This window comes from Dendrobates tinctorius, unplaced genomic scaffold (genome assembly GCF_039654945.1).
Source record: "Dendrobates tinctorius isolate UK_male_01 unplaced genomic scaffold, ASM3965494v1 ptg000093l, whole genome shotgun sequence".
Lineage (NCBI taxonomy): Eukaryota > Metazoa > Chordata > Amphibia > Anura > Dendrobatidae > Dendrobates > Dendrobates tinctorius.
The window spans coordinates 18,685,565-18,713,000 of record NW_027361761.1 but is presented as its reverse complement, the minus strand read 5'-3'; the positions used below and the strand labels follow the sequence as shown (position 1 = coordinate 18,713,000).

Below are 27,436 nucleotides of genomic sequence, written 5' to 3'. Positions count from 1 at the left end.
AGATTCGCTGGCACAAACCACACATCGCTCTCCTGCTTGATGGCATTCCAGAGCTCCTGTGCTGTGTGGCTCCGATTCCCCAAAGAAATTAATTTAAGGACGGCCTGTTGACGTTTGGCCACACCTGTGCTCATATCTGGCCTAACAGGCTCACGCAGTGCTGATTCCGAGGAACTAGAGTAGGAGGAGGACTCAATATGTACAGACTGCATTCCTGCAATCCTTGGAGTTGGCAGAATACGTACAGAGCCACTCTCCAGATCTGTACACGGCTCCACAACATTGACACAATGGGCAGTGAGGGAAAGGTATCGTCCCTGTCCATGGCTACTGGTCCACGCATTGGTGGTCAGGTGGACCTTGCTACTGACGGCATTTAGTAGCGCATTTTTAATTTTTCCCTCCACATGCTTTTGCAGGGCAGGGACAGCTTGCCTGCTGAAATAAAAGCGGCTGGGCACATTGTATTGTGGAACTGCCAATGACATAAAGTTCCGGAATGTGTCAGTCTCCACCAGCCTGAATGACAGCATCTCAAGGGCCAGTAGTTTGGCAATGCCAGCATTCAGAGCCAGTGCTCGGGGATGGTTTGCCGAGTATGGCCGCTTTTTCTCCCATGCCTGTGCTACCGATTGCTGGTGAGTGGCCTGGGAGGGTGCTGATGACTGCGAACGTGGTTCAGTGGGTGGAATTTCACTGGGTCTCTGGACAACAGTGGCAGTGGTTCTTCCATGGCGTTCCAGTGAGGAAGCCGAACCAGCTGTGTGTGAGCTGGAGGAAGAGGCCCCAACACGAGCTGAAGAGGTGGTAGGTGCTGCTGAAGGTTGGCCTACATCTTCAGTGTGTCTGTGTAACTCCACCTCATGCTTGGTACGCACATGTTTCCACATATTTGTGGTATTGAGGTTGGTCACATTTTTGCCTCGTTTCACTTTCTGATGACACAGCTTGCATTTGACAAAGCAAATGTCATCTGCAACTGTGTCAAAAAAAGACCACGCACTGCAAGTCCTGGGAGCGCCCGTTTTGTGTTTTGGAAGAGGATTGCTCCTCACGGGTGCCAAAGTGGAGGCTACAGGCAACCAAGTCTGCCCCCGCCCTCTCCCTCCTCTTTTGGCCGTTCGGGGAATCTCTTCCTCAGAGCTGCTCCCACCACCTTCCTGTGGCTGACGCCATGATGGGTCAAGGACCTCATCATCTCCACTCCCCTCTTCAAGCACCGGCTGGTCCTGGGTTGTCTCGCCAGCACCGTATGCACCAGAAATTGGCAACTGAGTCTCATCATCATCTGATGCATACTGAGGTGTGCTGACCATAGGCACTGGCCCACCCGCCTCTTCAGATTCAGAGGGACAAAGCAGTTGCGCATCACTGCATACTCCCTCTTCTTCACGCTCTAGAATGCTGCTTGGCTGGCCACCTCTTTCCAAGCCAACAGATTCTGAGAACAGAAGTAAAGATTGAGATGGCTCCTGTCCAGGGCTCTCAGACTGCCTGGGCAATTTGGCAGGTGGTGAAGAGACAGATGGTTGCTCTTCAGTGCTCTGGCCTTGGGAGGATGCGGAAGTCATTGAAGTGGATGCGTTAGCTGCCATCCATCCGACAACGGCTTCAATTTGTTCGTCACGCAGCAGTGGGGTACGGCGAGGTCCTACAAAGCTGCGCATGAAGGACTGTTGCCTGGTAAAAGTGGGGGATGCCGGGTCACTGGTGGCCAAAGCAGATACCGAATCCCCACGTTCTCTCCCTGCTGAATCCCCCCGTCCTCTCCCTGCTGAAACTCCACGGCCACGACAACGTGCCTTACTCCCTGCCTTCTTCATCTTGGTAGACTGATAAAGATAGGCAGAAAAGTAAAAAAGGGGTGGCTTAGTGTTCTTATTCCTGAACACCTGCTAACCAGTATAAGAAACACTAATTTGGCTAAGAGTGTGTGTACTACACTTTAATATGATCTAATGTGGCCTAGACAACTGTAAAGTGGAGTGTTTGGTGAACTTTATTTCCTTTTTTTTTTTTGGGTGGGGGGAAAGGAAAGGATGTGACCAAAGTTTGAAAGCTATAGTATCACAAACTTTTTGGAGCGATTACAATGCAGGAAGCTAACCTACAATGCAATTGATGAGGCTCCAAAAAATAGGGTGATACTAGCCTGGCTGGCCCTGAAGGGCACAAGCCAGCAAAAAGGCTCCTCTATCTAATCCTATATAGTGTTTGCAACCAACCAATGACAATGGATGCGGTTGGAAGCACACTAATATAGGAGCAAAAATCTGGCTAAATTTGCTGCAAAAAAAGGACTATGTATGAGGCAGTGACGCACGCTGAGCGGACTACAGCTAGCGGTGGCTGTAGAACACACTGCAACGTGAGCTGCACTCACACACAGAGAGACCTATCAGACAGCCAAAAACAGTGCAGAGAAATGGGCTATAGCACTGAAAGGCTGCTGAAAGGCTCCGCTGTCCACTCCTTTAGTGTTTGCAACCAACGTATATGGATACGTATGGAAGCACACTATACAGGAGAAAAAAAAACAGCAATAAAAGAAAAATGTGTATGAGGCAGAGACACACGCTGGCCGGCCTACAAGCAGACGTGCCTGCAGGACACACTACACAGCGTGGGTCTGCACTCACACAGCCCTTGCAGACAGCTGTGAAAACAGCGCTGCTAGGGAAAAGCAAGCTACAGTGGTGGTTTATGTAGCCTGGGTTAAGCACTATATGTTTTGTGGAATCGCTATTTCTAACTGTTCCTCACAGTCTTCAACAGCAGCCTGTCCCTAACTGAATTCACAGCAGAGTGACCAGAAATTGCGGCTGCAGCGCTTTTTATAGTGCATCATGACATCATTTCAGCAGCCAATCACAGCCATGCCAGTAGTTAACATGCCTACATGCCTAACAGGATATGCCCACACTTCTGGGGATCCCCATTGGCTGAATCAAATCGAGCGGGCTCCTAGCATTATGGGAACTTCCGATTCCGGTATTCGATATGAAAAAAGTATCGGAACTAAGTATCGGAATTCCAATACAGCTAATATCGGCCGATACCCGATACTTGCGGTATCGGAATGCTCAACACTAATGTTCGGGGGCTATCTATTTCTTTGGGGTTCTACTCCGGGGTAGTTTAGATTTCACCTTACTTGCTTTAGGTTTAGTTAATTCTCTGGCTATGCCGAGGCATCTAGGGCAACGTAGGTACTCTCCATGGCTACTGTTAGTTGTGTTGCTAGGATTAGGGGTCTGCAATCCGCTAAGAGACCAACCTTTCTGGTTTTCTGGCTGCTTGGTCTATTTTGCCATCCTCCTCAATGACCCATTCATAATAGAATCACCGGCCCAAAACTATAGACTCTAGGGTACTCAAAAGAAGGGAAAAATTGTAAAAAAAAAAAAAAAAAGTGTCAGAATTTCTTTTTATATATTTTTTTCCTCTTTTTCTCTGGGGCTGTAGGAGAATTTTTTGTCTAATGGAGACTAAACAATTGTCCGATCGTGTTGAGCAACTTGCTGCGGAAGTGCGGAGAATTTCTGTCTATCTCGCTCAATCATGTGCTAGAGAACCAAAGATCCCTACCCCTGTTTTCTGGGGATCGGTCTGAATTCTAGAATTTTAAGAATAATTGTAAATTATTTTTCGCTTTGAAACCTAACTCATCGGGGAGTTCGATGCAGCAGGTTAAAATTGTCATCTCCTTGCTGCTCGGCGATCCCCAGGACTGGGCTTTTTCTCTGACACCTGGAGATCCTGTTCTGGCTAATGTGGATGCGTTTTTTCAAGCCCTGAGGTTGTTGTATGATGAACCTAATGCTATTGATCAAGCTGAGAAAACCTTATTGGCATTAAATCAGGGTCAGGATTCTGCAGAGTTATATTGTCAAAAAATTCCGAAAGTGGACGGTCCTTACTAAATGGAATGACGATGCCCTAGCAGCTCTCTTTCGGAAAGGTTTGGCAGAAATCGTAAAGGATGTTATGGTGGGATTTCCTGTCCCCTCTGGTCTTGACAACTCTATGTCATTGGTGTCATGCTCGCGCCTTGGCTGAATGGCGCAAGCCGGGGGGTTGTGGCCCCACTGTGCCACAAACCAGACTACCCTGGAAGGGGCGTGACTACGACAGCTACCTTGGTCTTCACTAGAGCCTCTGATGGTGAGGTCAGGCTTGTGTGGCAGATAGCTGTCGGGTGCCACTCCAGGGTGGTGTCTGGCTGTGGCTGCTGATCCCACTTGGGGACTAGTCACTTGGACAGGTATGACTGACAGGCAGGCTGAGACACAGGGCAATCAGGCACAGCTTGGAGACACAGAGCAAGCAGGCACGGCTTGAAGACACAGGGCGGGCTGGTACAGATGAGACACAGAGCAGGCTGGCACGGCTTGAGACACAGGGCAGGCGGGCACAGTTTGAGACACAGGGCAGGCGGGAACGGCTTGAGACACACAGCATGCAGGCATGGCTTGAGACACATGGCAGGCGGGCACCACTTGAGACACAGGGCAAGCAGGAATGGTATATGAGGGAACCGGTTTGGACCTGTTCACACAGGAGGTGCAGGTATGGATATAGGCTGGAAGGAGTGGAATATGAAGGAACCGGTTTGGACCTGTTCACACAGGAGGTGCAGGTATGGATACAGGCAGGAAAGAGTGGAATATGACAAAAGCTGGAGTGTGGAGTAGGTGGAGCCACAGGAGTGCGGAGTAGGCGGAGCTGTAGGAGTTTGGAGTTTGCAAAAGTGCAAGGCGGAGCTTGCAAGAGTGCAAGGTAGGCGGAGCTTGCAAGAGTGCAAGGTAGGCGGTGTCACGTTTCCGCCAGACTTAGGGCCTGCTGTTCCGGTCGCGGCCACTAGGAGGCGCCGGACCGCCTCTTTATCGACAGACTCAGGGACGGCTGTTCCTGCCTCGGCCACTGGAAGGGGCCGTGGTTCTGTCACGTCAGGCTCAGAGCCTACTGTCCCGGCTTTAGCCTCTAGGAGGCGCCGGTCTGTCACGTCGCCGTTAAATTCTGGGTCTGCTGCTCCTGTCGCGGTCACTAGGAGGCGCCATGGCTCGCCCGGGAGTTATGGTGCTGACAGAGTAAGGGCACCTGCGCAGGCATCTGGTGGACGCAGGCTCCACCCCTCTGTCAGTCATCAAGAGGTTACTGCATCTCCATCTGGCCTGGTCCTGGGGGCGGTACTGATGACATCATCAGTCCAGGAACCTATGAGGGGTGACCTGATCCCTGAAATACCTTGGGACTGGTCTTGCAAGCCGCCGGATATATTCTTGGTTCCCCTGTGTGTTGCTGTGTGAATTACTTTCTGACTGACTGACTTTGGCCTGGACTTCTGACTCTCCTTCTGCCTAACGATTCTGTGCCTCTGCGACTCTCCTGGTGTATGACTCTCGGCCTGAATCTGACTCTGCTTCTGCCTAACGATTCTGTACCTCTGCTACTCTCCTGGTTTATGACTCTCGGCCTGAATCTGACTCTGCTTCTGCCTAACGATTTTGTACCTCTGCTACTCTCCTGGTTTATGACTCTCGGCCTGAATCTGACTCTGCTTCTGCCCAACGATTCTGTACCTCTGCTACTCTCCTGGTTTATGACTCTCGGCCTGAATCTGACTCTGCTTCTGTCTACCGTTTTTGTACCATTGCTGCCCGACTGGTTTAGACTCGCATATCTCCACGTTTGTGTCCTGTATTGGAACACCTTTCTGGCGACCGTCCTGCTCTGGTCACTGCTCCTATTCAGACAGCGCCTCCTGGGCTCTGCTATAAATCCAAATCCCTGTATAGGGGTAAAGGGTATCAGTGTTTCCCGGGGTGTTGCCTGGCTGCAGCCCAGACCCGCAGGCGGACGTCACATTATATCCGGCCATATAAAAAAAAACTGCTTCTTGTGTATATATCCAGCATATACAAAAGCAGTCTCCCTGAACTTTTTTTTCTCTCCCTTCTTCTGACTGAGCTGATTTCTGGCCTAAACACCTGGTTCAGTGCACAGCCTGAAGGAGCACTTTCATCTTCCTGCACCAGTATGCTGCAGTCTGGAGCCTTCAGAGAGAGAGCTGAGCGTCAGAGATCCATACTACTAAGACATCGGCCTCTGGGCAACTCTGGCTATGGTTGCCCAGGGGCACAGGTATTGCCCGCAGATGCGGCTAAAGTTTTATTGCCTATTGCCCTTTCTTTTGGTCAGAAATCTCAGTGTGTGAACGCATATGTGGATTGTGGATCTGAAGGGAATTTTATGGATTCTTTGGTTGCTAAAAGTCTCGGTGTACCCCTAATAAGACTTAATGCCCCTATAAAAACTACGGCTATTAATGGCACATCTATTGTCCAGGAGGGGGTTACATTTGTTACTGACAAAATCACTATGTCGGTGGGAGCATTGCATACCGAGGTTATGTCATTTTTTGTGATGGATAATTTGTCTGCTGCAGTCATTTTGGGGATGCCATGGCTACGCCAGCATAATCCAGTCATCGACTGGCACCTAGGCGATGTTATACGCTGGAGTTCACACTGTCAGGAAAACTGCATGTCGCTAACAGTAAACCAAGTTAAAGTTAAATCCCTCCACATACCGTTTGCCTTCAGAGATTTTGAGGATGTCTTCTCTATTGAAAAACCTGAAAAGCTACCCCCTCACAGAAAGTATGATTGCCCTATAGATCTGATTCCAGATGCCCGTCTCCCAAAAGGGAGAATATTTAATCTCTCAGGTCCAGAGCGTCAGGCTATGAACGAGTACATAGCAGATAGCTTAAAAAAGGGGTTTATTAGACCGTCCATTTCACCAGTTGGAGCTGGCTTCTTCTTTGTAGAAAAGAAAGATGGTGGTCTCCGACCCTGCATTGATTACCGGGAATTGAATGCAATCACTATAAAGAACCAGTACCCGCTTCCACTCATCCCTGATCTTTTTAATCAGCTAATGGGAGCCCGTTGGTTTACTAAACTGGACCTCCGGGGGGCATACAATCTAGTCCGCATAAGAGACGGGGATGAGTGGAAAACAGCCTTTAATACCCCTCTTGGCCACTTTGAGTACCTGGTAATGCCCTTCGGACTCAGTAACGCACCTGCCGTGTTCCAGCACTTTGTAAATGACATTTTCAGGGACATTTGTGGGGTGTATGTCGTCGTGTATTTAGATGACATTTTGATTTATTCTGCTGACCCTGTGACACATGCTCAGCACATTCGCTCTGTACTGCAGAGACTGCGAGAACACTCCCTGTTTGCTAAACTGGAGAAATGTGTTTTTTTTGCGGAGGAGGTACAATTTTTAGGATATGTGGTTTCAAGCACAGGCTTCCGTATGGATCCTGCCAAGATCCAACCTATTAAAACTTGGGTGCAACCCAAGTCGCTAAAAGCGCTGCAGCGATTTTTAGGGTTTGCAAATTATTACCGAAAATTCATCAGGGGTTTCTCCGAAATTGCTAAACCACTCACGGATTTGACCCGAAAAGGGGCAGACGTGACCAATTGGAACCCTGAGGCAATTCAGGCTTTTGCTACGTTAAAAGAGTGCTTTGTAGCCAACCCAGTTTTGGTTCAGCCTGATCTGGACCGCCCGTTTATTGTAGAGGTGGACGCCTCTGAGGTCGGAGTTGGAGCAGTGCTGTCGCAAGGCACTGCATCACTCACTCAGCTTCGCCCATGTGCCTTTTTCTCCCGCAAATTCTCTGCCACTGAGAAGAATTACGATATAGGTAATCGGGAGTTATTGGCGATCAAATGGGCCTTCGAGGAATGGCGCCACTTCCTCGAAGGCGCCAAACATAAGATCACTGTGATTACAGATCACAAGAATCTGACTTACCTGGAGTCAGCTAAAAGATTAAATCCTAGACAAGCGAGGTGGGCCTTGTTCTTCTCTAGGTTTGATTTCTTAATAACCTTTCGTCCTGGTACCAAAAATGTGAGGGCTGATGCTCTCTCTCGAAGTTTCTGCCCCTCACAGGCTGAGGACTCGGAGCCAGTTCCAATACTGGACAATGGTATTGTTGTGTCGGCTGTGTCTCTGGACCTTCTGGAGGAGATCCGCAGGTCCCCAGAACCAGCCCCTGACTCGACGCCCCCCCAGAAATTGTTTGTTCCAGCGCCGTTTCGCCTACAAGTTCTGAAGGAGTCGCACGACTCCGTCCTGGCAGGCCATCCTGGGGTCAATAATACCGCCAGACTTGTGACTAGGAGTTTTTGGTGGCCAACGGTAGTTAAGGACTGCAAGGATTATGTACTAGCTTGTGAAATCTGTGCTCGCGCCAAGTCCCCTCACAATCGGCCTGCCGGCTGGCTCCAGTCCTTGCCCGCTCCAGGGAGTCCATGGACCCACATCTCCATGGACTTCATTACTGACCTACCACCCTCAGAGGGGAAGACATGCATCTGGGTGGTGGTGGACAGGTTCAGTAAGCAATGTCATTTCGTTCCCCTCTCTGGATTACCTAATTCAGAAACTCTGAGTAAGTTGTTTATTGTTCATGTAATAAGGCTGCATGGCGCTCCAGAGAATATCGTGTCCGACCGAGGTACCCAGTTTGTTTCCAAATTCTGGAGAGCATTCTGCAAACGTATTGGTATTGAATTATCCTTCTCCTCCGCTTACCACCCTGAGACCAATGGTCAAACGGAGCGTACCAACCAGGCTCTAGAGCAATATCTTCGCTGCTATGTCTCGGAACATCAGTCTGATTGGGCGGAACATCTCCCATTAGCTGAGTTCGCTCTAAATAACCAGTACCAGGAATCTATCAAAACCACCCCGTTCTTCTGCAATCATGGTTTGCACCCACGTTTTGGTTCATTTTCGGCCAAGATGTCGGAGCTTCCGGGAGTAGAGAATTCCATACGTCACTTAAGGACAATCTGGTCGGAGGTGAACACAAACTTGAAAGGGTCCCAGGTCAGGCAGGCTTCGGCCGCAAATAAACGGAGGTCCACGGGGCCGCACCTAGGAGTTGGGGACAAAGTTTGGCTGTCTACCAGAAACATTAAGCTTAAGGTGCCATCTGCCAAACTGGGGCCCAGGTTTATTGGTCCCTACGAGATATTAGAAGTAATTAACCTGGTAGCCTTTCGTTTAAGGCTCCCTCAGTCTTTTAAAATTCCTAATGTTTTCCACAAATCCCTTCTCAAGGTGTACCGCTCCCCAATTCATCCCGTCCAGTCCCCGCCTCCTCCAGTTTTGGTCAAGGGTGCCTTGGAGTACGAAGTCCAGGGCATCCTTGATTCCCGTTTAGTGAGAAAGTCTGTGCAATATTTAGTTCATTGGAAAGGCTATGGCCCAGATTAGAGGTCCTGGGTCCCCGCTAGTGACATTCATGCCAAGGGGTTGATTAGAAGGTTTCACCTCCTTCACCCTGATAAACCGGGTTTTGAGGGTCCAGAGGCCCCTCTTGGAGGGGGGGGTACTGTCACGTTTCCGCCAGACTTAGGGCCTGCTGTTCCGGTCGCGGCCACTAGGAGGCGCCGGACCGCCACTTTTTCGTCAGACTCAGGGACGGCTGTTCCTGCCTCGGCCACTGGAAGGGGCCGTGGTTCTGTCACGTCAGGCTCAGAGCCTACTGTCCCGGCTTTAGCCTCTAGGAGGCACCGGTCTGTCACGTCGCCGTTAAATTCTGGGTCTGCTGCTCCTGTCGTGGTCACTAGGAGGCGCCATGGCTCGCCCGGGAGTTATGGTGCTGACAGAGTAAGGGCACCTGCGCAGGCATCTGGTGGACGCAGGCTCCACCCCTCTGTCAGTCATCAAGAGGTTACTGCATCTCCATCTGGCCTGGTCCTGGGGGCGGTACTGATGACATCATCAGTCCAGGAACCTATGAGGGGTGATCTGATCCCTGAAATACCTTGGGACTGGTCTTGCAAGCCGCCGGATATATTCTTGGTTCCCCTGTGTGTTGCTGTGTGAATTACTTTCTGACTGACTGACTTTGGCCTGGACTTCTGACTCTCCTTCTGCCTAACGATTCTGTACCTCTGCTACTCTCCTGGTTTATGACTTTCGGCCTGAATCTGACTCTGCTTCTGCCTAACGATTCTGTACCTCTGCTACTCTCCTGGTTTATGACTTTCTGCCTGAATCTGACTCTGCTTCTGCCCAACAATTCTGTGCCTCTGCTACTCTCCTGGTTTATGACTCTCGGCCTGAATCTGACTCTTCTTCTGTCTACCGTTTTTGTACCATTGCTGCCCGACTGGTTTAGACCCACATATCTCCACGTTTGTGTCCTGTATTGGAACACCTTTCTGACGACCGTCCTGCTCTGGTCACTGCTCCTATTCAGACAGTGCCTCCTGGGCTCTGCTATAAATCCAGATCCCTGTATAGGGGTAAAGGGTATCAGTGTTTCTCGGGGTGTTGCCTGGCTGCAGCCCAGACCCGCAGGCGGACGTCACAGGCGGAGCTTGCAAGAGTGCAAGGTACAGGCAGGGAGGACACAGGGAAAGACACAGCAGGGAAAGGAACCACAGACAAGGAGACAGACAGACAGAGGTAAGACAGAGTTCAGACAGAGACACAGTACAAGACAAGGTGCAGGGACCGAAGGATACAGGGACTAGGATATTTTGCCTCCTGGAGGGCGAGCAAAGATGTACCAGGCAAGTACTCAGACAAGGCTAGGAAAAGACAGGGACCAGGATATAAGCCTCCTGACGGGCACTCAGAGTGAACTAGAAGCGCTAGGAGTAAAGCCTCTCAAGGAGGGCAAGACAAAGGACAGGGCCTGGCTTCCTCAGTAGCAAGGAGCTAACTGAGTAGAGACATTGCACAGGCAAAGGTTAGTGGGAGTGGCAGAACTAAATAGTCAAAGGCTCTAGGTGATTGGTCAGGGACATATTACACAGGTGCACCCTGACTGCATAAGAACCAGAGAGTTCTGGCACCGCCTCCCTATACACACATAGCTTAGAAACATACAGGAGAGCTGAAGCACGGAGCACAGGACTGGCAACAGACAGAATTAACAGCATGGCTTGAAGCAGAAAGTAAGTTGGTGTGCGGGGGATGGGACGCCATGCAGTGATGCCAGCAGGGTTGTTACAATTGGCCATTCAAATTGATCGGCATTTACGTGAAAGTAAAACTACACGAGAGGCAGTGCTGCCTTTTAAACAAACTTCTGAACCTATGCAATGTGATAGGGTTTTGTTTAGGGCGCAGCGTCAAGAGTTTAGAAGGCGTAATAAGTTGTGCTTCTTTTGTGGGGACGCCTCTCATACTATTTCTGTATGTCCTAAATGAGGAAAACATGTTGCTCACTCATTTGCTGTGGGCAGTGTACAACCTAAGTTCCCTTTGGTGGCTACCTTGATCTGCTCCTTGTCTATATTTTCTGCTAAGACTTTTGTTGATTCAGGAGTAGCTTTGAATCTGATGGATTTTGACTTTGCCAAACGTTGTGGTTTTACTATGGTGCCCCTGCGGACCCCTATTCCTTTGAGGGGTATTGATGCTACCCCTTTGGCAGAGAATAAACCCTAGTTTTGGGGTTGTCAATGTGTTGATAGTGACATTCCTGTTTTCTCCACCTCTCTCCAGTCTCATGATGTTCCTGACTATTTGGCTGATTTTTCTGATGTATTTAGTGAGAGTAAGTCCCCGTCTTTGCCCCCTCATAGGAGTTATGAATGCGCAATTGAGTTAATGCCCGGTTGTAAATTTCCAAAGGGTTGACTTTTCAACTTATCTATACCTGAACATGATGCTATGCTATCTTGTATCAAGGAGTCATTGGAGAAGGGTCATATCAGTCCATCCTCTTCACCGTTAGGTGCTGTTTTTCTGTGGCAAGAAAGATGGCTCATTAAGGCCATGTATTGACTATCGTTCCCTTAACAAAATCACTGTTAAATATCAGTACCCGCTACCCCTGATTTCTGATTTATTTTCCACAGTTAAAAGTGCTTGTTGGTTTACCAAACTTGACCTCAGGGGGCGTATAATCTTATTCGCATCAAGCATGGGGATGAATGGAAGACGGCGTTTAATACTCTGGAAGGACATTTTGAGTACCTGGTGATGCCTTTTGGGCTCACTAATGCCCCTTCCATCTTCCAATCTTTTATGAGCGATATTTTCCGGGATTTTGTGGATAAGTTTTTGATCATTTATCTGGATGATATTTTGATCTTTTCCAGTGATTGGTATTCTCATGTGGAACATGTCCGGCCTGCCCAAACGTGGATTCTGTGGTAGAGAGAATGCAGCAGATTTGAGACCAAATAGTGGATAAGTTGTCCCACTCTCAGGAAAAGTCCTGATGGTTTTCCAACCGGCATAGGACCATTGGTCACCGGTTTAAAGTGGGTGATATGGTTTGGTTGCCCTTAAAGAATATTTCTATGAAGGTTGCGTCTCCAAAATTTAAGCCAAGGTTCATTGGAACTTATAAGATTTTGGAAATCCTTAACTCCATTTCTTCCCATTTCTTCCAGTTACGTTTAAGATTCATAACGTCTTTCATAAATCTTTGTTGAAAAGGTTTGTAGGGCCAGAAGTTCCCATGGTGGCGCTTCCTGACCCTGTATTGGTTAAGGGTAATTTGGAGTACGAGGTAGAAAAGATTTTGGATTCTCATCTGGCTAGACGGAGACTCCAGTACTTCGTCAAGTGGAAGGGTTATGGCCAGGAGGATAACTCTTGGGTCTCTGCTTCTGACATTCATGCTGAGAGATTGGTTTGTGCTTTTCACTGGGCCCATCCTGATTGGCCTGGTGGCGTGGATGAGGGTTCGGTGACCCCTCCTAAAGGGGGGGTACTGTTGTGAATTCTATGGATCTGACTTCCGAGTCGGGGCTCCCTCTGGTGGTTACTGTGGGTAGTGGAGCTGGCCGGGTTGAAAGAAGTCTGCCACCTGACGACGACGATTGGAAATCAGGGGGTACTGATTGGGAGCATATAAGTGAGCAAGCTTCCCCCAGTTGTTGCCGGTGATTAGTTTCTTTCAGTGCTTTTTGAGGTCTGCTGTCTCCTGCCTGATTTTGCATCTGCCAGTTAACTTTTTCTTTTCTAATCCTTTGCTTCTGATCTGGTTTTGCCTCTTTCTGCTTTGCTGTGAGGGTTCAGCATGTTCCCTGCTGGGGCAATGCTGGACCCCACTCCAGATATTACAGCTTGTTTCAGTTTGTTCAGTCCCTTGTTATATTAGTCTCTTTTGCTTTGCTGCTAGTTCACACCAGAATGCTGATATAGTGGGGGAGAGGTCGTGTGACCTCAGTGTTTTTGTACATCAGACGTGTTGGATTTTTTTTAGGGTTTTTGCGTGATTGCAGACAGTGTCTTTCCTTTCCTGTCCTATCTAGACAGTTTGGACCCCACCATTTGCTCAGTCTACTTTCTGCCTGTGTTTGTGCCTCATCTTGTCTCACCATCAATATATGTTTGGGGGCTATCTATTTCTTTGGGGTTCTACTCCGGGGCAGTTTAGAGTTCACCCTTCTTGCTTTAGGTTTAGTTAATTCTCTGGCTGTGCCGAGGCGTCTAGGGCAACGTAGGTACGCTCCACGGCTACTGTTAGCTGTGTTGTTAGGATTAGGGGTCTGCCATCCGCTAAGTGACCAACCTTTCTGGTTTTCTGGCTGTTTGGTCTATTTTGCCATCCTCATCGGTGACCCATTCATAACAGCCCAGATTAAAGTTATTTTTCCAACCCCCTTGAGCCCATTAAATATATGGTATGATCTGAGAGGCTGCATAAAGTTTATATTGTTTCTCCACATTTAGAAATGAGTGTAAGATTCAAGATGGAGACTGATGAACATAATAGGATTATCCAGTACCCTAACTGTAGGCCTATATGGATCCAGATATTTCTGATGGTTACCTTGTCCAAAAGATTACTTATGTTTTGGTTTGAATTTCAGCAAGAGAATCATTCTTAAAATTTTGCAGGGAACCCACATAATGCCGTCAATGACATCTGTCCTACGAGATGACAAGTACTTCAAGAAACCTGACGAGTTTTACCCGAAACATTTTCTGGATTCCGATGGAAACTTTGTCAAAAATGAGGCCTTTATACCATTTTGTGCAGGTGAGTAACATCAAAGTAAAGATGGATAATTCAACCACCTCAGAGGCTTTCAGCCACCAGACTCCCTGATAGATTATTTAAGGACTGAGATCCTAAGAATACCATTAGAAAACCAAAAAAGATTTGTCTATCTAATGGAGTAAAATGAAATAGAAAAAGACATAGGAACAACATATAATAATGAAAAAAATGGTACAAAGTTTTCTAAAAAAATTACAAAAATATATATTTTTTACATATGAGTATGGAGGGGTTTGGTAACAGACAGCCATATATCAAGAAAGATGGAAGGTGATCAATAGCAGGATCAAAATAAATTTCTAGTAAGAAAAACAAAAATTATATATGTATATTATGTAATATTATATCCATAATTAGGATATACCAGTTCACGCATATAATAGTCAAAGTATTGCATTTTTTAACTGTACTCTGTCATTTTTAACAAATGATTTGTGTTTTTTGGCAGTCTGAAAAAATACCCAGGCTGGCCAACTGTAGAACCACGAATGCTGCTGTCCACTGACAGTGTTGAGGCTGAGGATGCAGTGCTTGTCGTGGTTGCATAACTCTGTGTCTGTGCAGGAAGCCACAATTTAACCTCCTTGTATTCCTCCTCCTCCACCTCCTCAGTTGAGATACTCATTTAGAACTGTCCTCCAACCTCTCCTCTTGCTCCCTTCTTGACTGCTTACAATCTGGCTTCCGGCCGCACTATTCCACAAAAACTGCCCTGACTAAAGTCAGCAATGACCTCCTAACCGCCAAATAAAAACGACGCTAGTTTGTCCTCCTCCTCCTGAATCTGCCATCTGCCTTTGACACAGTGGACCTTTCCCTTTTACTACAGATTTTCTGATCTCTTGGTATTATGGAATTGGCCCTTTTGCTTGATCTCCTCATATCTAACAGACAGGACATTCAGTGTTTCCAACTCACACACCATCTCCTCATCTCGTTCCCTATGCGTCGGTGTCCCCCAAGGTTCAGTTGTAGGCCCGGACACTATGCTTAGGGCGCATGCACTCCCTCCATCTTAAAGCTACCTCACGCTTCGCTCTAAGGTGTCTCCAACCAATAACTGGGCGACACCTTTTATTTAACGCTGCTCTTCTAATATGGAAGTACCTGAGCAGTGTTGTTAGTTTGCCTTTTCTATTTGTCAGGTTCCCTTGGTCCGCCCATCTGCATTTTTACCCTTTACCCGTCTGCTTGTTTCTGTCTGTGCACTTCTGTCCAGACTGCACCGGCAGTGCTCCTCTGTCTAACACCCGGTTCAGCTCGCACCTTCCAGTGCCAATGTGTTCAACATCAGCTCCAGCCTGCACATACTACTGCTCCTCTGTCTAATGCCTGCTCCATCCTGCACCTGCCAATGCCCATCTGTTCAACATCCAGTCCAGTCTGCACCTGCCAGAGCCCATCTGTCTAACAGCCGGTTCAGTCTGCACCTGCCAGTACCCATCTGTATAACAGCCAGTTCAACCTGCAACTGCCATTGCCCATCTGTTTAACACCCGGTCCAGTGTTCACTTGCCAGTGCTCTCTCTCTAAATCTCAGTATAATCTACACCTGCCAAAGCCCATCTGCCTAACACGCAGTCCAGTCTGCACCTGACAATGCTCTCGTGTTCCTTAGCCAGTCCAGCCCACACCTGCTCATCTGCTCACAGTGCTCATCTGTCTGACTGCCAAGTCCAGCTTACACCTGCTAGTGTTCATCTGTCTATCGGCCAGTTCAGTTCGCACCTGCCAGTGCTTTTATGTTCATCAGCCGTTCCATCTGCACCTGTGATGCCAGTGTTCCTACAGTTCCTGCCTGCATTCTTCTTCCCTCCTTCGAGTTGTACCAGACTACACACTCTAGGTGGTCCGCTGCCACCTTCTGTAGGTCAGTCTTGAAATAGCACCTGGTGCCACATCCTTGTCTCTCCTTGGGTCACAGTGTCACCTACTGCCTCTTATCCAAGGTTGGATTTGGTAGGCCACATAGTTATGCCACTTCAGGCTTTCCGAGGGCTACGGCACTGTGGTTCCACCACCTCTCCCATTACAGTGTCCATCTGTTTGGTTGGCTGTTGTGGCTGTAGTGGAAGAGGTGTCGGTCCTCATTATGCTTGCCATACTGATGCCACTTTGGTGGTGTCTCCCGCTAATTTTTGGAAATGTGTATACTCCTGTTTGGATCTCCTTCATGTGTGTCACCTGCACCAGTAGGCCTCTGAGACCGGCAAGCCTCCACTTACTTTCAGTCAACTACCTATCTTACTATCCTTACATTTTTCTGACAATAATAGTATAAGAAACTGATAATTGTGCCACCTGAGTGTGGTTAAGCATAAAAGCAGGTTGATCTATTGCATGTGGTATCAAGACTCCCTGCACAACAGGCCTACACTGATGCCTCACTGATTTCATCTTTAGAAGTTAAATTCAGAGCTGTAAATGCTGGCCCAGACCCTGATACCTCATGAATGGCTGTTTGCTGCCATGTCATTCTAAAATTTGTACTGTGGGTCTATTGAGGCCACTTTCCTGGTGTCTGCCCCTAGGTTGATGTGTTTTGGCAGCTTTTGGTCCCATTTAAAGGTGTTGTGTATGCGTTTATTTTTTGTCTCCCATTGACTAAAATGGCGTTTTGGCTATGTTCAGTGAATATTCGGTGAATAATTTGGCGAATATTGCAAAATCAGTAATTGTAATTCGAATTGAATATTGAAATATTTGCTCATCCCTATTCAAGGCGCTGTCACGCTGGGTGAGGGAGAAGTAAGGTGCTAAATAACAGGTAGCGGATAGGGGAATCCCAAACACTAGGGAAGACACCTAAACAGATCTACCAACGCCCTGTCTACCCTAAACATCACTGAATAGGTTCTGCACCTGTCACAGAGCAGTAACCTAATCCCTGCCTGAAAGTAGCAATAGGATAGGGAGGGGGCAGAGTTATCATTAGTCAGCCCCCACTACAACTAAAGACAGAGAGGGTGGGTAAATGAGGGGATGCAATTAGCTTGAGAAGACCACTGAGGTATCAGACCAGCAGTCCTCCAAGTGTACTTCAAGAAGACACTAGCCAACTGCTAGTAGTTCCAACAAGACAGAGGGAAATTGAGCTAACACCAGCCCCATGCTGAAGAAGCTAAATTTAAACCTTCAGCAATAGTGTGTTAACTAGCTGCAGATGGTGGAGGCAACTGCTGAGTGCTAGAGGGAGAAGGACATCACTTCAAAATATAGACTGTCTGTCATACCTGACACACCCATGATAGGTGCTCATTACACCACTAGATAAGTTCCTCGAGGGGAGTAATTTCCAAAATGGGGTCACTTGTGGGGATTTCCACCATTTAGGCACATCAGGGGTTTTGCGAACATGACATAGCATTTGCTGTTGATGCCAGCTAATTTTGCTTTCCAAAAGTCAAGTGGCACTCCTTTCCTTCCTAGGCCTGCCATTTCCCCAAGCAATAGTTTTCCACTACATATAAGGTATTGGCATACTCATGAGGAATTGCACAACAAATTCTATTTTCCAATTTCTCCTGCTACCCTTGTGAAAATGCAAAATTTTGGGCTAAATCAACATCTTTGCTGGAAAAAGTAAAATTTTCATGTTTTCCTTCCACATTGCTTTAATTTTTTGTGGCGTACCTGAAAGATACGTCAACTTTTTCAATGTGGTTTTGAGAACTTTGAGGGGTGCAGTTTTAAAAATGGAGTCATTTGGGGTATTTTCTGTCATATAGGCCTCTTAAAGCCACTTCAAATGTAATGTGGTCCCGAAAAAAATTAGTTTTGTAAATTTTGTTGGATAATTGAGAAAATGCTGATCAACTTTTAACCCTTCTAACTTTGTAAGAAAAAATAACTTTCAAACATGATGCTGATATAAAGTAGACACACATGGTAAATGTTATTTAAAAATAAAAGTTTGAAAATTGCAACATTTTCAAAATTTTTGCCAAAATCCCAATATTTTCACAAATGAATGCTAAAAATATTGGCTTAAATTTACCACTAACATGTACAATGTGTCATGAAAAACAGTCTCAGAATCACTGGGATACATTGAAGCGTTCCGGAGTTGTTGCCACATAAAATTACATTGGTCAGAATTATAGAATTTGGTCTGGTAAAAAAAGTGACTTGGAAGTGAAGGGGTTAACCCCTTTCCGACATCGGGCGTAATAGTACGTCGATGTCGGACTCCCTCCCTTTGATGTGGGCTCCGGCAGTGAGCCCACATCTTTCCCAGCACATATCAGCTATTTTGAACATCTGACATGTGCCCGGAATATCCGCAGGTGGAATCGCAAACCACCCGCGGCTACTAACCTGTTAAATGCTGCTGTCAAACGCTGACAGCGACATTTAAAAAGCGCCGGAAATACGCACACCAGTGACTCTCGTCACGTGATCGCGATCACGTGGTCAGGTCACGTCTCCTGGAGACCTCTATGGTTGTCAGTGCCGGCTTGCTGTGAGCGCCAACCAGTGGTCCACGCTCATAGCAAGTGAGTAAATCTGCTACATAGAGGTGAACTAATCATCACTGAAGCATGCCAAAAGTTAACAAAAATTGTTTTTACAAATATTAAAAGCAATAAAAAAATTTAAAAGATCAAATCACCCACCTTTCGCCCCATTCAAAATAAAACAATAAAAATAAAATCAAACTTACAAATATTTGGTATCGCCACATTCAGAATCGTCTGATCTATCAATAAATAAAAGGATTAACCTGATCGCTAAATGGCATAGTGAGAAAAAAACATGGATTTTTGTGAGTACTCACCGTAAAATCCTTTTCTCCGAGACGCTCATTGGGGGACACAGAGACTGTGGGTGTGTGCTTCTGCCGTCTGGAGGCTGACACTAAGTATACAAAAAAAGAGTTAGCTCCTCCTCCGCCGCATACACCCTCGCCCCCAGACCGGGCGTAACTCAGTTTAGTGCATAAGCAGTAGGAGAACGCGCCTTAAACTCAGGCAAGAAATTATACGTCTGAAAAAGGGACCACCCTGATCCTTACATAAGGATTTGTATAATTTAAAATAAATAGATGCCAACTGGCTAATAGGGTGGGTGCTGTGTCCCCCAATGAGCGTCTCGGAGAAAAGGATTTTACGGTGAGTACTCACAAAAATCCATGTTTCTCCTTCGTCTCATTGGGGGACACAGAGACTGTGGGACGTTCTAAAGCAGTCCCTGGGCGGGATCTTAGCTCACCCAATCCATGCTATTTTGCGCCCCTGATTAGAGGTGCGCAACTGCTGCCTGGAGAATCTTTCTTCCCAGGCTTGCATCCGAGGATGCCTGGGTATGTACGTTATAATGTTTGACAAACGTATGCAAACTGGACCAGGTAGCTGCTTTGCACACCTGTTCCGCTGAAGCTTGGTGTCGCAGTGCCCATGAGGCACCCACTGCTCGAGCCGAGTGTGCCTTGATCCCTGCCGGAACCGGCGTGCCACTGATTTCATAAGATTCCTGAATCGTCAGGCGAACCCATCTGGCCAAAGTCGCTTTGGACGCAGCAAGCCCCTTCCGTCTCCCTTCTGGGATCACGAATAGAGAGTCTGTCCGGCGGAAAGATGCTGTCCTTGTCACATACCTCCTAAGAGCTCTTACCAGATCCAGTGTGTGCAAAGCCTTTTCTACCTTGTGCACCGGTGCCGGGCAAAACGAAGGTAAGACAATGTCTTCGTTGATATGGAATGCAGAGACAACCTTCGGCAAGAAGGGGGGAGCTGGCCTTAAAACTACCTTATCCTTATAAAAAGTCAAGAACGGCGGTTTACAAGATAAAGCCGCCAATTCCGAAACCCGCCTAATAGACGTAATAGCTACCAGAAAAACGACTTTTCTGGACAGGTAAGGTAAGGAAACTTCTTGCAAGGGTTCGAAGGGGGGCTCCTGAAGGGCTCTGAGCACCAAGTTCAGGTCCCATGATTCCGTCGGCGCCTTATAGGGGGGTACTAAATGTGCGACCCCCTGCATAAACGTCTTAACCTGCCAGACCGAAGCGACCTTTCGTTGAAAAAGGACCGACAGGGCCGAGATTTGCGTCCTGAGCGAACTCGGAGCCAGCCCTGCGTCCAGCCCTGCCTGCAAAAAAGCCAGTACGTTGGGGGTTGAAAAAACCAGAGGAGCCACTCCGCGATCCCTACACCAACGGAAAAAAACTTCCCAAGTCCGATGATATACCTTCGCCGAGGAAGGTTTTCGGGCACTCACCATCGTGGCCACCACATCGCGCCTGAATCCTGCCTGTGTTAACAGCCAAGATTCAATGGCCACGCCGTCAAACACAGGGCCCCTAAGTTCGGATGGCAGATCAGCCCCTGGGACAGTAAGTCCGGCCGATCTGGGAGACGCCAGGGTACGTCCACCACTAGCTGAACCAGATCTGCATACCAGGCCCTCCGAGGCCAGTCTGGCGCTAGCAGAATTGCTGGAACCTTCTCTCTCCTTAACTTTCTGATGACCCTTGGAAGCAGAGGTAGCGGGGGGAACAAGTATGGGAGACGAAACTGGCTCCATGGAAGCACCAGAGCGTCTGCTGCGATCGCCTGCGGGTCGAGGGATCGAGCGACGAACCTTTGCACTTTGGCGTTCTCTCTGGATGCCATAAGGTCCACGTCTGGTGTCCCCCACCGTTGGCAGATCTGTTGAAAAACCTCGGGGTGCAGGGACCATTCCCCTGCCGCGACCCCCTGTCGGCTGAGAAAATCTGCGGCCCAGTTTTCGACTCCCGGAATGTGCACCGCTGAAATTACCACGTGGTTCTTTTCGGCCCAACGCAGTACCAGTCCAACCTCGCGCATGGCTGTTTGGCTGCGCGTGCCCCCCTGATGGTTGACATATGCTACTGCTGTAGCATTGTCCGACTGAATGCGCACCGGCCGGTGTCTCAGGAAACACTGAAAATGTTGCAGGGCCAATCGTATTGCCCGTATCTCCAGAATGTTGATCGGGAGAATTATCTCCTGAATGGACCACCGCCCCTGGGCTGTGTGACTCTGGAAAACTGCTCCCCAACCTTGCAGGCTTGCATCGGTCGTCACCACCAACCACTGTTCCGGGGGAAAGGGTTTCCCCTGGACAAGAGACGAGTCGCGAGTCCACCACCGGAGGGATTGTCGGACCAGCGGAGACAAATTGCACCGATGACTGAGGGATAGCAACCTTCTGTCCCATGCTGACAAGAGCGCATGCTGAAGCGGACGGAGATGGAACTGGGCAAACGGGATTGCCTCCATCGCCGCCACCATTCTGCCCAACACACTCATGCCGTACCGGATGGATCTGGAGCCTGGCTGAAGAAGGTTCCGTACCCCCTGTTTGATCTTTCGCGCTTTGTCCTGAGGGAGAATCACCAGCCCCCGGGAGGTGTTGAAAACCATGCCTAGGAATACAATTCTCTGGGCTGGAACCAAGGACGATTTGTTCCGATTGATCAACCAGCCTAGACGCGCCAGGGTATCCAGCGTGATACTGACATTCTCCTGGCACGCCTGAAAGGACGGCCCCTTTACCAAAAGGTCGTCCAGGTAAGGTAGTACCGTTATGCCCCGAGCATGCAGGATGGCCATAACCACCGCCATTATCTTCGTAAAGACTCTGGGAGCAGTGGCCAGACCGAAGGGCAGAGCAACAAATTGAAAATGTCGCCCTCCGATCGCAAAACGCAGGAACCTCTGGTGTGGAGGAAAAATCGGAATGTGCAGATATGCATCCTGCACATCGATCGAGGCCAGGAACTCCCCTGGATCCATGGCTGCAATGACCGAACGGAGGGATTCCATCCGGAACCGCCTGACCCTGATGAATTTGTTTAGGATTTTTAGATCCAATACTGGCCTTACTGTCCCGTCCTTTTTGGGGACCGAAAACAGGTTGGAGTAAAAACCTTGTGTCTCTTCGCTTTTCGGTACTGGGACAATGACCCCGTTGCGCTGTAGCGTCATTATGGCCTGTAACAAACTCTTCGCCTGCGACTCTGTTCCGGAGAGCCGGGAACGGAAGAATCGCCGTGGCGGGAGCCCGAGAAACTCTATCTTGTACCCGGACGATATCAATTCTGCCACCCAAGCGTCGCGTGCCACTGCGACCCAAACGTGGCTGAACTTTAGTAGGCGTCTGCCCACTCTGTCGTCCGAAGGTACTAAGCGCCTCGAGTCATTTTGCTGGAGGCTTTTGGGATCTGGCCCCCCTTGTTCTGGGCAAACGGCCTCGGCCTCTACCCAGCGGATTGGCTCTGTAAGAGATTTGCCTTTCCCTAATCTGACCATCATTTGCGGAGGTGGATGCTCTGGCCGAAGACCCTCTCCAGGGGTTACGAAAAGGCCGAAAACGCCTCTGTGTCTGCCTGAATGTTGGCCAAGTCCTCTGCTGCGGGAGGAAACTACTCCTCCCCCCTGTGGCTTCTGAGATAAGCTTATCAAGCTTCTCACCGAACAACCGATTGCCCTGAAACGGCAATGAGGTCAAGGACTTTTTGGAGATAGAATCCGCCTTCCACAATCTCAGCCATAATGCTCGCCTAATGGCGATCGCATTTGCTGCTGCCACCGCAGAACACTCGGCCGCGTCCAGAGAGGCGCTGACGAGAAAATCACTTGCCCCTAAGATCTGATTTGTCACCTCCAAGACCTCCGCAGGCAGGTCTCTGTCTTGGAGGGCATTCTGCAGAGCGTCCGCCCACGAAACCATGGCCTTAGCCACCCAAGTAGCCGCAAAGGAGGGGGCAAGGGCCGACCCCGCTGCCTCATACACCGAGCGGGCAAGCCCCTCAATAAGGCGATCAGTTGGGTCCTTGATAGAAGAACCGCTGGGTATCGACAATAGCGATCTTGACGCTAAACGAGATACCGGTGGGTCCACTACTGGCGACTCCACCCATCCCTTATAGAGTTCAGGAGGAAACGGATACTTAGCTTGTAGCGCTTTTTGCATTGCAAAACGCTTATCCGGGTGTTCCCTATGTTTCTGAACTAGCTCCTCGAACTCCGGATGCGTGGCAAACCTTCTATGCGGTCGCCTGGTCTTTTTGAAGGAGACCTTGTGACCTGAGGCCGTGGACACATCATCCTCGATCTCTAAAGTCTGGTTGACTGCCTCAATGAGGCTGTCCACCGAGTCTTGGTATCCCAGGCTTTCTGGATTCCAGGCCTCCTCCTCTTCCTCGCCCTCATCCTGCTCGCTTCCTGAGCTCGGCGACGGGGAACGAGATACCCTAATACCCGCCACCGAAGCCCCAGAGGGTCCGGCCGACGGGGAACGAGCTCTTTTGCTATGAGCTTGTCTGGTGCTGGAGCGGCCTCTAACGGTCGGAGGGTCCTGAGACGTGGACGAGCTGTCTTCCGCTGGCAGACCACCATCCTTGTCCCTACCTGGGCCTTGGAGAGACTCAATTGCCTTTGTAAGGGATATCATAGAGTTTGATAAAGACACCGCCCATTCTGGAGGGTCCTGACCTCTGGGCTCTGCAACAATGGGGGGCTCCTGGGCTCGCTCCGACTCGCAGGCTTCACAAAATTTACCCGGCTGTGCTTTAGGCAGCCTGACCCCACAGGAAACGCAAACAGCGTATAGGAAAGAGTGAGCTTTCCCTTTGCCAGACATATTGCAATGTAGGGTAGGAGGAGGAGGATAACCCCTTCCTTGACTACTAGTGCGGCACTCGCAACGGGGATGCACTTACCCACCGGTAATGGCCCAACTTTGCGTCTCTTCCGTGCAGCGTTACCCGCCGGGGCACTCGCACTCCAGGAGATAGGGGGCGGCTTCCGGCCCCACTTCGGAGGAAATGCAAGGAGGGGGGCGGGAGGTCCCCGGTAACTGTGCGCGCCCGCCGCTCTCCGCCCCCGGAAGTTAGTGGGCGGGGCTTCCGGCTATCCCCGGAAGCCGGCGGGCGGGCGCGCGGACTCCAGACCTCCCCATACAGCGGGGACCGTGGCCGCCCGCGGGACTCTGGCCGCACTCCACGTGCGGCGTTGGAGGGAGGGGGCGGGAGCTCCACCGGTCACTGTGCGCGCCCGCCGCTCTCCGCAAGTTGGCGGGCGGGCGCGCGCTCACGGATCTCCTGCTTACCCACCGGGGGCAGCGCCGGGTGAGAGACGGACTACCTGGTCCCGGCCTGATCAACCAAAGGTGAGCCGGGCCGCCGAGGGGGCTCCACGGAGGTGCTTCTCAACCCCATCCCTGGGCAGGGAGGGGGAGGCTACTGTACCGCTCTCCGCTCTCCGCTTCAATCCCCGGCTTACCTGCGCCTCCAACTCCACCCCTGGACTCACTACCTAGGGGTGGTAGGGGCATTTTCACGTTGCAGGAGAGAACAACGTGGAGGATCGCTCACACGTGCTCGCCCGTTGGGGACGATGGGGAAACCGCAATCCTCTTATCAGGATGCGTTGCCGCCTCTTTCAAAATAAAAAAGAAAAATAGTTGTCTGGGGAAAAGTCCCAGATGTGTCCCTCGGTGCGGGAGAGAAACACGTGGAGGGTTACTCACACGTGGTCGCCCGTTGATGATTTGGGGAGATCGGATCCTCTCTATAGGATCCGTCGCCCCTGTCTTATCTTCATAGAGGGAAAAAAGAAAAAAAAAAAAAACCTAGTCTGGAGCTCCAGACTGCGTGTGCCTCCATCAGACACGAAGCAAAAAACTGAGTTACGCCCGGTCTGGGGGCGAGGGTGTATGCGGCGGAGGAGGAGCTAACTCTTTTTTTGTATACTTAGTGTCAGCCTCCAGACGGCAGAAGCACACACCCACAGTCTCTGTGTCCCCCAATGAGACGAAGGAGAAAGTAAAATCGCCAGAATTACGTTTTTTTGCTCGCTGCGACATTGCATTAAAATTCAACAAAGGGCGATCAAAAGATCGTATCTGCACCAAAATGGTATCATAAAAAACGTCAGCTCGGCAAGCAAAAAATAAGCCCTTATCCAGCCCGAGATCACAAAAATTGGAGACACTATGGGTATTGGAAACTGGCGCAATTTTTTTTTTAACAAAGTTTGTAATTTTTTTCACCACTTAAATAAAAAAGAACCTAGACATGTCTCGTGTCTATGAACTCGCAATGACCTTTAGAATCATAATGGCTGCTCAGTTTTAATACTTAGTGAACCTAGTAAAAATCCAAGCCAAAAACACGTGTGGAATTGCACTTTTTTTTGCAATTTCACAGCACTTGGAATTTTTTCCCGTTGTCTAGTGCACAACATGCTAAAGCCAATGATTTCAATCAAAAGTACAACTCATCCCGCAAAAAACAAGCCCTTACATGGCCATATTGATGGAAAAATAAAAAGGTTATGGCTCTGGGAAGGTGAGTGAAAAACGGAAACGCAAAACCAAAAAAAGCTCCAGGGTTAAGGGGTTAATAAATTTCATACCATATTTTTGTTGTTGTTTACCCCTGGATAAACTATTGGATTGGATATATGATTTGATATACTATTTTGTTTTACTCCACTGGATAATACTATTACGTTTTCTATCTGCTTCTTTTTGCAGGGAAGAGAAGTTGTGCTGGAGAGAGCTTGGCTAAAGTTCAGGTTTTCCTTGTCTTTACAAAGCTGTTACAGAACTTCACATTCATGGCTCCTCCAGGAGCAAATCTGGATCTCACTGGTACCGTTGGCTTCTCCTCACACCCACAGAAACATGAGATCTGTGCAATATCTCAAAATTAATGGACTGCTTTCCTTGTAGTTGCCCCACTTGCAAGGGGTAATTCCACCATTAATGGAGATTGTGCGCTTTTTGGCAAAAGTTAAAGGGAATCTGTCACCTCATTTTTGGCCTATAAGATGGGGCCGCAGCCATCAGGGGCTTATCTACAGCATTCTGTAATGCTGTAGATAAGCCCCCAATGTAATCTGAAAGATAAGAAATACAAGTTAGATTATACTCACCGGGGGGCGGGTGCGGTGGGTGCCGCGGTCCGGTCTGGCGCCGCCCATCTTCTAGCGATGACATCCTCCTTCTTACTTCTTCCGTGGCTCCTGCGCAAGCGTACTTTATCTGCTCTGTTGAGGGCAGAGTACAGTACTGCAGTGCGCAGGCACCGGGAAAGGTCAGAGAGGTCTGGCGACTGCGCACTGCAGTACTTTACTCTGCCCTCAACAGAGCAGATAAAGTACGCTTACGCAGGAGCCGCAGAAGAATTAAGAAGGAGGACGTCATCGCTAGAAGATGGGAAGCGATGGACCGGACCGCGACACCCATCGGACCGGACCGGACCCCCAGGTGAGTATAATCTAACTCATTTTTCTTATTTCTCAGGTTACATCGCGGGCTTATCTACAGCATTACAGAATGCTGTAGATAAGCCCCTGATGGCTGTGGCCGCAGCTCAAAAGGCCAAAAATGAAGTGACAGATTCCCTTTAAAGGATGAATCTGCATAGACATACAATAAAAACTGAGCTGGACACGCCTGTAGGAATACACTTCTCTAGACCTGGACACAGTATAGCAGATCTAAAAGTCCTAATATTAAAGTCAATTTAGTAGTGACAGAAAGAAAAATCTGGGAGTTCAAATTTATAAATATGTTTCAATCTCTAACAATAGGACTCAATTCGACACCTGGATTCATGACTCATTACATGGACACAGTTCACACCTCCTCAAAAAAGTCTCCGGATGTCTAACAGAACACTTCCAGTTCACATCTCTAAAAATCTCTACAAGAAGGTCTTCAGATCTCTAATAGAACACTTCCACCTCATTTGCATGTGCAACAAAAACCTTAATTTGATTTCCTTGGCTTAACTCTAGCAAGCATCATCTCATGTCCTTGTGTAATTCCTATATAAATTTTGCCATCTCTTCTGAGTAATTTACTTGTAATAAGCCTGATGAAGGGGCCTTCTGAGCCCTGAAAGCTTGCAAATATAATTTCTCTGGTTAGCCAATAAAGGAATCACTCCTTCAATACTTTTGTCAGTTTTTTTGGGACATAAGAATTTACATGGCTAAAGTTAAGAAATGTGTGTTACACAGTATGTTATTAGGTGCAAGTTACTGATGTATCCTTTCTTGTAATTCTGTGCCATTTTCAATATTGATGGAGTCACGTCAGTCTTGATCGGTACTGTGCCATTCACATAGCAGTCCTGTCTATGAAATGTCTGCAGAAGGAGGAACCTTTGACCATACACATAATTCAGGCTCCTCCCCTGCTCATGTACTGTGCTTCTGTAAGGGGTATGCAGGGACTAGCTGTGCTCACTCTTCCTTGTCCCTGGACAACTGGTGAATTTAATGTGAAATGTAATGCTGCTTTATGTGTTGCTGTGTACTGTAATACAGTTGTGGCCAAAAGTATTGACACCCCTGCAATTCTGTCAGATAATACTCAGTTTCTTCC

At 48.6% G+C, this 27,436-nt stretch overlaps 1 protein-coding gene across 1 annotated transcript in view; it reads left to right on the top strand.

Moving 5' to 3' along the window:
• LOC141098593 (cytochrome P450 2C5-like) overlaps window positions 1-27,001 on the top strand; it is a 164,327-nt gene extending 137,326 nt beyond the window's left edge. Inside the window, exons 9-10 of the mRNA XM_073586511.1 lie at window positions 13,909-14,050; window positions 25,577-27,001. Of these exons, the coding sequence (XP_073442612.1) occupies window positions 13,909-14,050; window positions 25,577-25,755 (321 nt within the window). The 3' untranslated portion in view covers window positions 25,756-27,001. The remainder of the gene's footprint in view (window positions 1-13,908; window positions 14,051-25,576) is intronic.
• The last annotated feature ends 435 nt before the right edge of the window (window positions 27,002-27,436 follow it).